The 13,144-nt window shown below is 34.5% G+C and overlaps 1 protein-coding gene and 1 non-coding gene across 3 annotated transcripts in view; both read left to right on the forward strand.

Annotated features, from left to right (window-relative positions):
* Nucleotides 1-13,144, forward strand: part of PHF6 (PHD finger protein 6) — a 56,365-nt gene that overhangs the window by 7,826 nt on the left and 35,395 nt on the right. For both annotated transcript variants that reach the window (XM_043895515.1, XM_043895516.1), the window contains exons 4-5: nt 10,255-10,388; nt 10,658-10,701. In XM_043895515.1, coding sequence (XP_043751450.1) covers nt 10,255-10,388; nt 10,658-10,701 — 178 coding nt within the window. The remainder of the gene's footprint in view (nt 1-10,254; nt 10,389-10,657; nt 10,702-13,144) is intronic.
* Nucleotides 10,836-10,942, forward strand: LOC122690997. The gene has a single exon (XR_006340247.1). It is a non-coding gene; the product is annotated as a U6 spliceosomal RNA (small nuclear RNA).

The following is a 13,144-nucleotide window of genomic DNA, read 5'->3' on the forward strand; positions in this document are numbered from 1 at the left end:
TGCATGAACATGTTTATCTCTTTTTACATCAAGACATTTGCCAGCATATAAGGTTTTTATAATTTGAAAGTCTTTTTGCATTTAAGACAGACTTTTTTTCCAGAATGGTTTCTAGTTCCTGTTGAATCCATATGTGGAGCTACAACATCTGTACCATTTATTCTTGTTCTCCAGCTATCTAGCCAAGAAATGCAAATTTCCAAGTAAAATTATGAGTTATTGTTGCTGTTTTCGTTTTGTTTAAGGAGACACTTGGGAGGAATATTGAAGAACAGACTCTTAATGAATGGAGCTAGGTGGTGAGATCCTTAAGAGTATCTACGGGGGAATTCCCTGGCAGCCCAGTGATCAGAACTCACTTTCACTGCTGGGCCCAGGTTTGAGCCCTGGTTAGGGAACTAAAATCCACCCCACCCCCTCAAAAAAAAGATATCTAGATCGAATAATTAACTGTTTTAATTGGTACCTGTGTCAAATATATCAAGGACTCTTTTTTTCCCCAATTATTTTTATTAGGTGGAGGCTAATTACTTTACAATATTGTAGTCGTTTTTGCCATACATTGACATGAATCAGCCATGGAATCAAGGACTCTTTAAGACCGAAAGGGGTTAAGAAGCCATTTAGTTCGCTTTCCTTCCCCTTAGGCAAGATTACCTACAAGCCATGTGACAGATATTTTTTGTCTATTTTATGTTTAAATATATTAAGAAATTGTGATTTCTACCCAAGCAAGCTGAAACAAGACCAGTATTATATAACACTCTTCACAATGGAGAAATTTGTCCTTCTATATAAATCAAATATCTCATTTAATTTAGAATCATTTATTCTAGGTCTGTCTCTTTCCATTAAGGGAAGTATTTTTTTTCTTGTGTTAAGAATGAAAAGTCCTTCATATACTTGATGACTATCCTCAGATCATTCCTAAACTTTCCCCTTTTTAAACTAAAGTTTTCTCACGTCTTGAGAAATCCTCTGAAAATTTTTCCTGTTTTCTTGTTCAGTAGCAGAAATAGCTAACATTTATTGAACCTTTAGATGTGCTAGGGACTTGCCTAAGTACTTTAAATACATGATCCTTTTTAATCCTCACAGTCATATTGTGAGATAGGAAGGTATTTATTCTCACTTTACAGATTAGGAACCTGAGGCTCAGAGAAGTAACCTATGATCATATAGCTGGTAAATGGCAGGGCTAGAATTTGAATCCAGGGCCAGTTAACTCCAAAGCCAGAACTCTTAATCACTAGGCTATACTAGACTGTTTTTTAAGCTCCCTAACCCAAAATCACATTTTAAAATTAAAGCTTAATAGTTTTCTAATAAAGGTGGAAATAATACTGAATTTAGGACATTATCAGGCTGCTATTAATATAGTCTGTTAATAGCATTGTTAGTTTTTAGAACAAAAATCCTACCTACATACTATCTAAGAATATTCTGAGTCTCTGTTACCTGCAAGATATTTTTAGCAGCCCCTGAAAATAAAAAGACCAATTCAACAATTCTACATATTGACTTTGTTATTTACTCACTACCAGTTGAGTGCTTGGCTCCCCAGAGAAACAGGATATCTGGTTTTGAGAGATCATAATCTAGATATGATCTGCATATGTGAATCTGCAGTATGACAATTTATAGATACTCCTTTTTATTTTGTGTGGGAGGAGTCATGCCAATTTAGGCAGCTAAGACTACATCCCAGAGATGGTAAGATTTAAAAGGGAAAAAAAGTATGAGTCCATGAAATAGGTTAACTGTACGATAATGGGTCATTGAGACTGGCAATAATGGATTAGAATTGAGAAAGGTGGGATGATTGCTGTGTCTTTAAACATTAGACAGGAATTTCAACTCAGGTAAGAAGGGAAGGGAAGGGCAAAGTAGGATTTTTCAGGAGACAAGTGATATACATTGTGGAAAATGAAATACAATAGTGGCAGCATCCTTGTCTGCTATACCTAGATGTCCTGCAGGCATCTTAAACTCAACATGTCTATTCCATTGTTCATCATCTCCCTGCCCTGAAACCCGATTCTCTTTCTGAATCCTTTACCTTCCTTCTTCTGTATCACTCACATCGATTCTATTTCTGTGATGTCTCAGCCTTCTTTCTTATTGCGACCCTATATCCAGTCTTCCTCTTTCCATCCTTCCAGCATACTGCTGGTAATTACTTGATCTCTACCTTTATAACCTAATATCACTCACTCCCTGACTCTAAACCTTTACTGATTCCTTTCTGCCTATAGAATATCTACCCTTCAGAAGTCATAACTTAACCCATCATTTCCATTGTTTATCTCGTCCCCTATCTCATTCTAGCTGTTTCCTGAATATCCTCCACTTGCCCCCCACTGCTGTGCATGTACTGACGTTATTCATCTCCTAGCTGCCTCTCAGAACTTCGGTTTTTGAGTCCAACTCAACCTTCATCTCTGACATAGGGTTTAACGCCCTGCATTGTATTTGTTACACGTGGGCAAGCCTTCCTTCTCCACTGTGCTGTGAGCTCTGGGAGAGCAGAGACTGCTTTCTTTTTGCCCAGCATAGGATTAAGAGGGGGTGGGGGCTGGGGAATGCCTGGAAAACACTTAGCACGGTGCTTGACATCTCATTTGTCCTCAATTGTACTCTAGTAAGTGGGCACTCCTTAATTGTTGGCTGAATTTGAAGGAGGGAAGGGCTTCAATAGGACAATAGTGTGAAGCTTTAATAATGGACTAGGTGTAAATTGACCATGGAGATAAGAGTATAGGCATAAAATTCTTCTGTTTTGCCTAATCAGTGTTTTAGTGTTGTTTGCAATTCTAGCTGTTTGAAGAGGAATGGGAGAAATCTAGAGGGAAAGATCAGGTTGCTTATTTGTTCTGGATGGTGAAGAGCTGTGTATGCCTCAGACAAGGGCATTTCCATGTTTCTTCAACCGTCACTCTCCCAGTGAGGTGTTAAATTTTTGTTGTTTTCCTTAGGCATTATATTCATCAAGGCCTCTAGAAATCATCTGTCTGTCCATTTATCAGATACTTAATTGAGCACCTACTTTGTACCAAGCACAGTGCTAGACACTTTGTATGCCATCATGAATAAATGTACTTTAGCCTTAGAATGTAAAGAATGCCACAGGAGATCTGGGAGAGAGGACCATAATTAATTCTGCCTGAGAAATCAGAAGACTTCAGAGAGAGTGACATTTGAAGTGTGTTCCTTTGGGAAAATGATACTGTAGAACTCAAAGAGGGAAGAGTTTCAAGGAGGAGGAAGTACTTTTGACAAGTATAGAGTAGTAAATGCCAGTGCTATTTTTAAAATTTATTTTTTAATTGGAAGAAAATTGCTTTACAATGTTGTGTTGGTTTCTGCCATACAACAACACAAATCAGCCATAATTATACATATATCACCTCCAGTGCTGTTTAGAGTATGTGGCTTATTTGGCATTCAGTAAGGGTAAAATGAAGCACCCAAAGTGTATAGAATGGTACCACTGCTTACTACATACAAAGAAGCAGAAAGTGCCCAGTGACTTACTGGTGCTACTAAATCCTTAGATCAGGGATACTTAACCAGCAATCAGAAAGGAGGGTGGGTAGGTTGAAAAAGGTTCCCAAATGATTTTTGATCAGCACTCAGTTATGGATCATTTCCTTAGGACACGGGTTGGTGCACTTTGTATAAAGGATTAGATAATTAATATTTAAGGTTTTGCTAGCCATATTGTTTCAGGTGCAGTATAGACAGTACCCAAAGAAGTGAGTGTGACTGTGTTCCAGTAAAACTTCTTTGTGAAGACAGGTGATGGGCCAAATTGGGCTTGGCAGGATCCCTGCCGTAGAGTATTTTGGGGGGAAAACAGGTACATTTTTTCCAGAAGATTTCCCTGGCTTCATTGTCATCTGTGTAACTAAGTGAACATGCAACATGAAGGTATTCATATAAATGTGAATTATTTTCAAAGCTCAGATTATGGCATGCAGATTAAATGTGCACAGATATTTTACCTGTCATTTATTTAAAAAATGAACTTTGTTTTACTTTGGAGGTGATTAAAGAGAATAAATGTGAGGCCAAAGAGAAACTTCAAGTCTAATGATGGAGAAAATCAGGTCTTTGGCGATTACTGAATAAATTAATTTTTAAAAAATGCGAGTTTTTTTCTTCTTTGCCTTCATTTAATACTTCATTGCAATTGAGAATACTGTAAATTTATGTCATTATGTAATTACTTGTGGTAATGGAAGATAACCCAACCAATAATATAAAATAATCTATGTTTGATTTGGGGGGGATGTCTTGGTACTTAATTGAGCATGGATTTTTGGTATTCACAGATTAAGTATAGCAAGCAGCCCAGGTGGGATGCATGAGACAAGTGCTCGGGCCTGGTGCACTGGGAGGACCCAGAGGAATCGGGTGGAGAGGGAGGTGGGAGGGGGCATCGGGATGGGGAATACGTGTAAATCTATTGCTGATTCATGTCAATGTATGACAAAACCCACTGAAAAAATAAGTAAATTTAAAAAAAAGAAAAAGAAAAAAAAAAGTATAGCAAGCAGTATGGCACTTTAGAGTACCCTCAGCCTGTAAGACCTATATCTTAGAAGAGCTTAAACATAAAGATATGAGCTCCGAAAAACTCTGAATCTGAATCTTTCAGATAAATAAAACAAATTTCAAAAGCTCCAATAAGAGAATTTATATTCCTCATAATGATGATTCATAAAGTTGGATGGAGTTGGAGTATGTGATATTGAGAGCAAGGTCAGGAGACTAGCTTAAGTAAGAGCTTGATAGGCTTATTTATTAGTTCCTTGCCCTCTGATTTCTAAAAGACTTCTGAAATTATTTATTCAGTAACTGCTTAGATTTAGTCTGTCACTCTAGTAAAGTACTTTTCAGCGGCCCTGTTTTTTTTTTAGAAGCACTTGGAGAATTTAAGGTCCTAATCTATCAAGTCATTTTTTAAATGACTTAGACAACTTTAAGAGTTCAGTTTTGCTTTCTAGCTTTCCATTTAGACCTAATTATTTTATTATTAATAACTAGAGGTAGTGTTTTGTGTTATTAAAAAAAATACAAAGTGACAAACACCAGTGTAAGGTAAGCTGCTCTCATTTAATTTTTGTGTCATCTCCTGTTAAAATATCTTAGGTACCCTAGTCCCAACTCCAAGTGCTTTTGGTATTTTTTTTTCCTTACAGATGTTTTGGTTTTTGAAATCTCTTGCATTCTCTGTACATTCATAGCAGTTTTCTTGGAACAAGCGTCTTGAGAGTAGTAACTACTTGGCTGTGAGAATTTATACCTATACACTTGTGGTCAGTTACTCACATACATAGTAGATACACAGCAGTTGAGCTAGGCAAACTAAGTCTTAGAACTTTTCTTCAAGAGCCTTTTCTTCCTACGTGTCCTAGAAGTTGGCATCTCACTTGTTTTGCCTTGTCTCTGTCTGTGGTCTTAATTGAGTTTTTCCCTGAGTTTCCCCCATAGCTACTAACAAAGCAGTATTTTTCCTTTTATTACTTAAGACTTCTTCCTTCTGTAGAGTGAATATCAGTCCTGGCCTCGATCAGTTGACTGAGGAGCAGATAAGTTCCAACCTCAGGCTCCTGCAGGACTTTAGCTAAGTCATAGTCCTTTCAGTTCTGTTCATCTCCTCTCATGCATGACTTCGTTCCTCTTTTGTTTGTGGATTAGCTCCTTGACACTGCTTGTATGGCTCAACTAAATATAGTATAGCTTCCCAGAGAGTAGAACCCTGGTTACCAGGGACAGGAGGAGTTGGGGAAATGGGAGATGTTTGTCAAAAGGTACAAAGCTGCACTTAATGTAGGATGAATAAATCTAGAGATCTGTTGTACAACATGATGACCATAGTTAATGATACTCTGTGGTATCCTGGAAATTTGCTGACAGTAGACTTCTGGGGCTTTTACCAATGCAGCAAAAAATGGCATCTATATTGGAGAGATGGGTGTGTTAATTAGCTCAACTATAGTAATTATTTCACTATTTTTACATTTTTATTTTACATTTTACATTTACATTTACATTTTATTTTACATTTTATTTATATTTTACATTAAAACATGCTGTATATCCTGAATATATGTAATTTTTAAAATTTTTAAGAAAGATACTGTGTTATGCAAACATCTGTTGAGTCTTGTTTTCTAATCTCCCTAATTTGGAAGACAAATTGTTGAATTTATTAGGTCTACTAGATAGCAAACTGAATAGAGGGATAAAAGTAAAAGAAAAATCATTAACAACAAAGAAATTTTCACCTCTATTTAAAGAACTTGAAATCAGGGTATAGGCAGGATAAGCTGAGAATTGACATTATACCTAGCCTGAAGACAGGAAGTTGGCCTTCAACAGAATGTTTGACATTTGTATTTGATATGTGGGAAAAGACCTTTCTTCAAGGAGGAAGAAGTCCACCATTGTCCTTGAAAAATGTGTTCCCATCAGGTTAACTTTTATTTCTCCACATTTGAGAGCACTCTGACTGCAGTGCAAGCATGATGTTAAATGGCAGGTTAACACTCTTCTGATGAGGGCCCAATAGAGCCTATAACTGATTGAAGGGCAAATCAATGTTTTGTGTAAAGAGGAACACAGGATAACATCACTCTGGTCCAACCAGCTAGTGCCTTGCTGTGTCAGGGCAGGGGTTATTTTCCTATTATTCAACTTTTTTTTCCAGTAGAAGTCCTCTTTATTTTCCATAATATTTTTTAAAAGAAAAGTATACTAGCCACCTATCTAGTTTCCAAGCTTTAATTGGGATTTTTATGTCTTTAATTGTCTTTTTATCACTTCCTCATTCTCTCTGCTCATTCTCTGCCCCTTCAACTGAATTGTTCTCAATTTTACCTTTTCAAATCAGACTTTTAAAATATTTTTAGACTTACTTGGAGATAATTATGTCAAGTCTTCAGGTGTTAAAAACATGAATGAGAAAAAATATGGTATATGATATTAAAATTTTCAGTAACATAGTAAGCTTAAAATCAAAATGTTTATTGAGTACTACTTGGTAGTCACAGTGTTTATCTTTAAGAAAACTTGGTCTAGAAGCAATGGGTGGATAAAATCTGTACATTTATAAAGATAATTAGTCATACAAAGAAGTAAAATGTTAAGAGCCAAAATGAATACTCTATCTTAAGTCCCATAGGAGTTCAAGTATTATTTCAGGGGTTGCACTATAGCAATGATATCTTGAACATAACAGTAGTGTTCCCATTCTGTATTCACAGGTACATAAGCAGATTTACATTTCATATTTAGTTTTATTATGGATAATATTTTGGTATTTTCTTCATACCTTCCCAGAATGTATTTACAAGCAGAAATACCTGCTGGTATATGAATGCTGCATAAAATCTTGTAAATTCTTTCTTTTTCCTATAAATTCTAATTAAAAATTCCTACTCCTAACCTTGAGAAGAATCTTCCTCTCTCAAAACATTTTTATTGGTGTATCTTCCTTTTTCCTTTCTTCCTTGAGAGAAACTGATAAAATAAAAATGAGAATAAGCTTTTTCTCACTCAAAAAATTTATTTGTCCTGAGTTGCTGTAGTTAACTGGTTATACTTTAGGCAGGTTTGAATTTATGACCAACCAAAACACATTTAGATATATTTTGGTATTTGGTTTCCTTCTCATTATCAATAAACTGAGAGATGGGGATTGAAATCATTTGCTGGAGTATTCCCCATGGTTTTAAAATAATTTTTCATATATAAAAGTAATGTCCCCATTGTAGAAGTCAGAAAATGTAGGAAATTATGAGACAGAAAACCAATTAGAGATAGCCACTCAGCATTTCACTATGTTTACTTTCATCTATTTTCAAAGAATAAGGTTATAAACATAATTGGGGTCATAATTTGCATACCTAACTTTGTGTCCTGTTTTTTCACTTAATATTATGCATAAACCTTTTCCCATGCCATTAAAATGTTTTTGAAAAGAGTAAAGAACATTCCTACATATGGTTGTACTATAACTTATTTAAACATTTTTCAATGGCTGTTTTCCACAGGTGGTTTTACATTTGGAGTTATTCTAAATAATTCTTCAGTGAATGTGATTGCATATAAATTAAGTGATTTGTTTTGTAGACTAGGTTAATAGAAGGAAATTTATTGGATCAGAGAGTATATAAACTTTTAATAAGCTCTGTGATAAATAAGGCAAGTTGCTGTCCAGAGAGTATACCAATTTCCAGCAGTATCTGAAAGTGCCCATTTCACTGTATGTGTGCCAGTGCTGAGCTGGTACAGGATTTTTAACAGTACCTCTCCTTTTATTTTTGCTTGCTCATTGCATTCAGTATTTTCAAAATGTACCTGTGCAAACCCATTTTCAGTGTAATTTCAAAATGAGCTACTTGCAGTACAGTTCTTAATGTAAGTAGTGGTAATGTTCAATTTATTAAGTTAAAAACCAGGTGACAAAATAATATGTATAGAATTACAGAGAAAAATACTTTCACATAACCATTGCAACACTGTAATGGTGTCTACACTTGGTTGGTATGAATGATTTTTTAATTTTCTTTGTGCTCTTTTGTGTTTTCTGCAATTTCTATAAGTCTATTTTTTTTAATTAGAAGTATAATTTACTAAAATAATAGAACCTCATAAGTAAGCTGAGTACAAATGTTCCATGTCCTTAACAATTTATAAGCCACCCAAAAGGATTTAACAACTTTCCCTGCTTGATAATTTGGCACAGTATTTCTTTTTACAGTATTGCTTTGAAGTTTCTGTATTTATTTAAGGAAGTGGTGTATTTCTTTAGCATTAATAATGGGCACTGGCCCTCATGTTTTCTGGGAAGTACCTGTATTGAGAATGTTTCTGTTTCTGACTTACATGGGAGTCTTTTTTAAATGATAGCTTGAATGAAAGGTTGAGTGTTTGACTTGCTTAGAGAAATAGAAGGTATTTTATTAGAATTTACATTAGCCTCTTGGTACACCAAAATTACTTACGGGCCAAGTAAAGAGGAATGAGAACAGTTCCCAAAGAGGCATCCCTACCAAGAAACAAGTGAACAGTTTTTAAGATTTACCTTACTGTGAATTTATTTTGGCATGGCATTTCTAGCTTAGGAGAGAGCCTCATTAGAAGTCCACTCAGTATGGACTTCCCTTGTAGCTCAGTCGATAAAGAATCTGCCTGCAATGCAAGAGACCCGGGTTTGATTCCTGGGTAGGGAAGATCCCCTGGAGAAGGAAATGGCAACCCACTCCAGTATTCTTGCCTGGAGAATTCTGTGGACAGAGGATCCTGCCAGGCTACAGTCCATGGGATCGCAAGAGTTGGACACGACTTAGCAAGTAAACCACCACCATAGTACAGTATACTATGATACGTTAATCAAAACCACTAACAGTCATCGTTATGTACTTTTCTTAAAGAATTTTTTTCTAAATTTAGATTTGAGCTAGTTAAACAGTATGAATTATCCAGTAAAGTCAGAGGTAAATTATATTAAAATATTTTGAAAGCATCTGTTTTATCTATTTGCTTGAATTCATAATGTGAGAGGTAAGTAACAGATTAAATTAAAATAGATGAGCATGTTTTCACAATCAGTTTGACATCACAGAATATTTTTAGGGCTCGAGGGATTTAAAAATCTACCTAATTCTTTTATCTTCTTTCCCTCCCTCACTTGAAATTGATTTTACCAGGTTCCCAAATAGTTTGTGAGATTTCTTTTCTAAAAATTCTCACTGATAGGTGGAAATGTGAAGGACAGTTTTTTTCTGGTATGAGCCATTTTTCCCGGTTACTCATTTCCAGGAAGATCTGGATTGTGAAAAGGTCTACAGTTTACATTCCTGCAACATTTCAGATCTTCTCTTGACCACAGTAAAACATTAGACATCAATAATATTCCATTAATTTTGTCATTGTTTAACATGGGACAAAATACTCCCAGTGGAATGTTATTTAAATTATTTCTAGGTGAGAAAAATAAGAAAAATAACAATATTAGTTACAGAACTTTTCTCTTTTTTTAACTGTAATTTTATTTTTTTTTCATTTATTTATATTAGTTGGAGGCTAATTGCTTTACAATATTGTAGTGTTTTTTTGCCATACATTGAGAACTTTTCAGTAACCAGTTTCTTTTCCTTGACAGAGATTTGCTGTGCCCCTAACGTGATATCATAGCTGGTAGCAAAACCATGCACTGACAGTGATATTTCATTGTTTCTGTAGATGTGTTCTTTGTGCCATTGTCCTGGAGCGACGATTGGATGCGATGTGAAAACTTGTCACAGGACATACCACTACCACTGTGCATTGCATGATAAAGCTCAAATACGAGAGAAACCTTCACAAGGAATATACATGTAATTATTTAACTTCTCTTAGCTCTTTTAAAAGTCATACTTTCTTTAGGTCTTTGTAAAAAACTTTTGCCTGATTCCAAGCATCTCATCATCCGTTGTAAAGGGTGTTTTTTGGTAGGGAATTGACTGCTTTGAGAAATGGCATAGAAAGTTGAATGATAAGCTTTTTGGAATCTAGTGAATGGGGTGAAGTATACTGCTCATTCTTAATTTGAAAAATGAGTTGGTTTGTTCACTTGGTAATTTTTAAATTTTTTCATTTTTTGTAGGGTTTATTGTCGAAAACACAAGAAAACTGCACATAATTCTGAAGGTACGTCATTCTGCCACTTTTTAATTTCAAGAGGAAATTTGAGTGAAATATGAGCCAATTATACTGTATTAATTTTCACCACAAGAGGTGTCTTAAAATTGAATGCTATTTGAAGAATTAAGAAAAGCACTCGGGTGCTTGCTTTAGCAGTACATATACTAAAATTGGAACAATACAGAGAAGATTAGCATGGCCCCTGTGCAAGCATGACATGCAAATTCATGAAGCATTCCATATTTTTCGCAACATTGTAAATAAACTATACTTCACTTATTTTTATTTATTTATTTATTTTTTCAGTTATTTTTTTTAAAGAAAGAATACTTAACCCAGTTCCTACAGAGGTTCAAAGCCTTTGGAGAGCAGTTTTATTATATCTGCAAGTGAATTTTTGTTCCTATTATTAAGATTTATAATGAAGATATTTAAGTGTAAAGAACACGTTTGTTCATTTTTAATTAAGTTAAGGCACTATAAAAATTACTCAAGTTATGAATGAACCAAAACAGTGGGGAAAAAAGACAGAGAAAAGCATTCGGATAAACTAATGTGAAAAGTTTACATTAAACTAATAGTGAAAAAGATCTGAGTTTTTAAAGAAAACTTTTACCTTAAAATTCCTGTAAAGAGTACATGGAGAATATATTTATCTTTAGGGGGAAATGATGCTAGTGGTTATGGGTTTCTGTGTTCAGGTAACTATGTTAGTGGATTGTAAAGGTAATAATTATAGAGTCCTTGCTACTGTCAGATAAGGAAAACATGGACTAGAAATACTGGTACATTTTGTGATAAACAAGCTATCTGTTGAATTTTTATTCACATTGCAGTACTTTCACCCCTCTTAATACAGACATGTTCATAAGAAGTAATAAATTTTAAAATACAAACCTTTAAAATTATTTTATGGTTTGTTTTCACTTAAATTTGTACAAAACCAGGACAGTCATGTTTATAGTTAGCCAAGCTGTATAGTTGGTCTTTAAAAGGTATAGGAAAGTTCTGAAACTGAATTCTGACTTGTTTCAAATTTCTCATACAGATGGTTTTGATACTCTTACTAGCAATATGAAAAGCTCAGATTTAATCTGAGATTGTTCTATCCTTCCAGTTAGAGATCTTTCAAGTTTTTGTTAGCTTCTGAGAGCATGTTGCTTAGAATTAAGAATGATTTGAGCCTGTTGTTTTAGGAAGTTGTCTCTTTTATAAAGACTTACCTAATTATCAGTGTTAGCACATTAAAATTTGTGGCCCTTTTTGATTTCTTAGGTCTTGGTTTTATAATACAAAATAGTATTGTTTTCTCTTTAGTACCAGCTTAATCTAAATACTTTGGAAGTGCTGGGTAAAGATTGTCTTTAGCAAAAACTTATCATTGAGATAAACATGTTGGACAAATATAAGAACAGAATGTTTTTTAATTGATAAAGTGCAACTGATAAACTTTATAGTGTTTTCCTTCAGTTTTTTCATTTAGTTCTGGAATTGAGTTGAAAAACCTTTAGTGAAAGGTTAAGAGTAAGCTTTCTCACCTTTCATTGCTTCAGATTTTTTTTTTTAATTTTTATTTTTTGCTTCAGATTTTGACAATGTATTTATTTGATTCTCTTCAAAATTTTAGAGAGCATATGTAGTAAACCAAGGATTGAGACTTAATGATCTGACAAATGCAAGTCTATCAGCATACTGGGGCAGGATATTTAAGGGTGGCAACAATGAGTCATAGACATCGCCCCTTTTATTCCCTCAGTTTCTGAAGCTGATAGTACCATCTAGTGGTGGAGATAAGTCACTGCAGGCTACACAAAGTGAAATAATTTTAACCACCGTTTTGTTTTGAGAAACTTTTTAATGAGGAAGATTTAAGTTCATACTTTTCTAGAGGACTTTTCTTTTAATAGAACTGGCAGGAATACTACAATTCAAACTTATGATACAATTGATTTGAAATTTGGGTTCGGTGTATACTTTGATAGCACATTGGGGTTCCCTGTATTATTGACATATGTAGTGTGTGTATATACTCATATTGTAGAACTTGAGAGCATAACTGTGCAATTAAAAAATATGGCAATTTCTATTTATTGAACTTAGATCTTTATCACATTTATCTAGCTTGAATTTATTAGATATTGGGTGCTTTGTCAGAAACAGAACTTCCACTTATTTCATTATTCTAATGGGAAACACATGTTCTACTTTATGATTGTAATTTATGGTGGGGGGTTATAGGATTGTATTTCAGGGACTGTCTTTGAGAACTGTACAGCACTAGTCTATAGAGCAAAGAGGCATTGATACCTTTGGCAGTTTCTTGATCATTTGCCATCTGTGGCTCAGTACCTACTTTGCTAATACTTAAAGTGATAAATACTATAATTCAGTCTGTTATGTTAGCTTGATATAACATGAACTGTGTTTTGAAATATTAAATTTGAGAATC

The sequence above is a fragment of the Cervus elaphus genome, chromosome X, assembly GCF_910594005.1.
Source record: "Cervus elaphus chromosome X, mCerEla1.1, whole genome shotgun sequence".
NCBI lineage: Eukaryota > Metazoa > Chordata > Mammalia > Artiodactyla > Cervidae > Cervus > Cervus elaphus.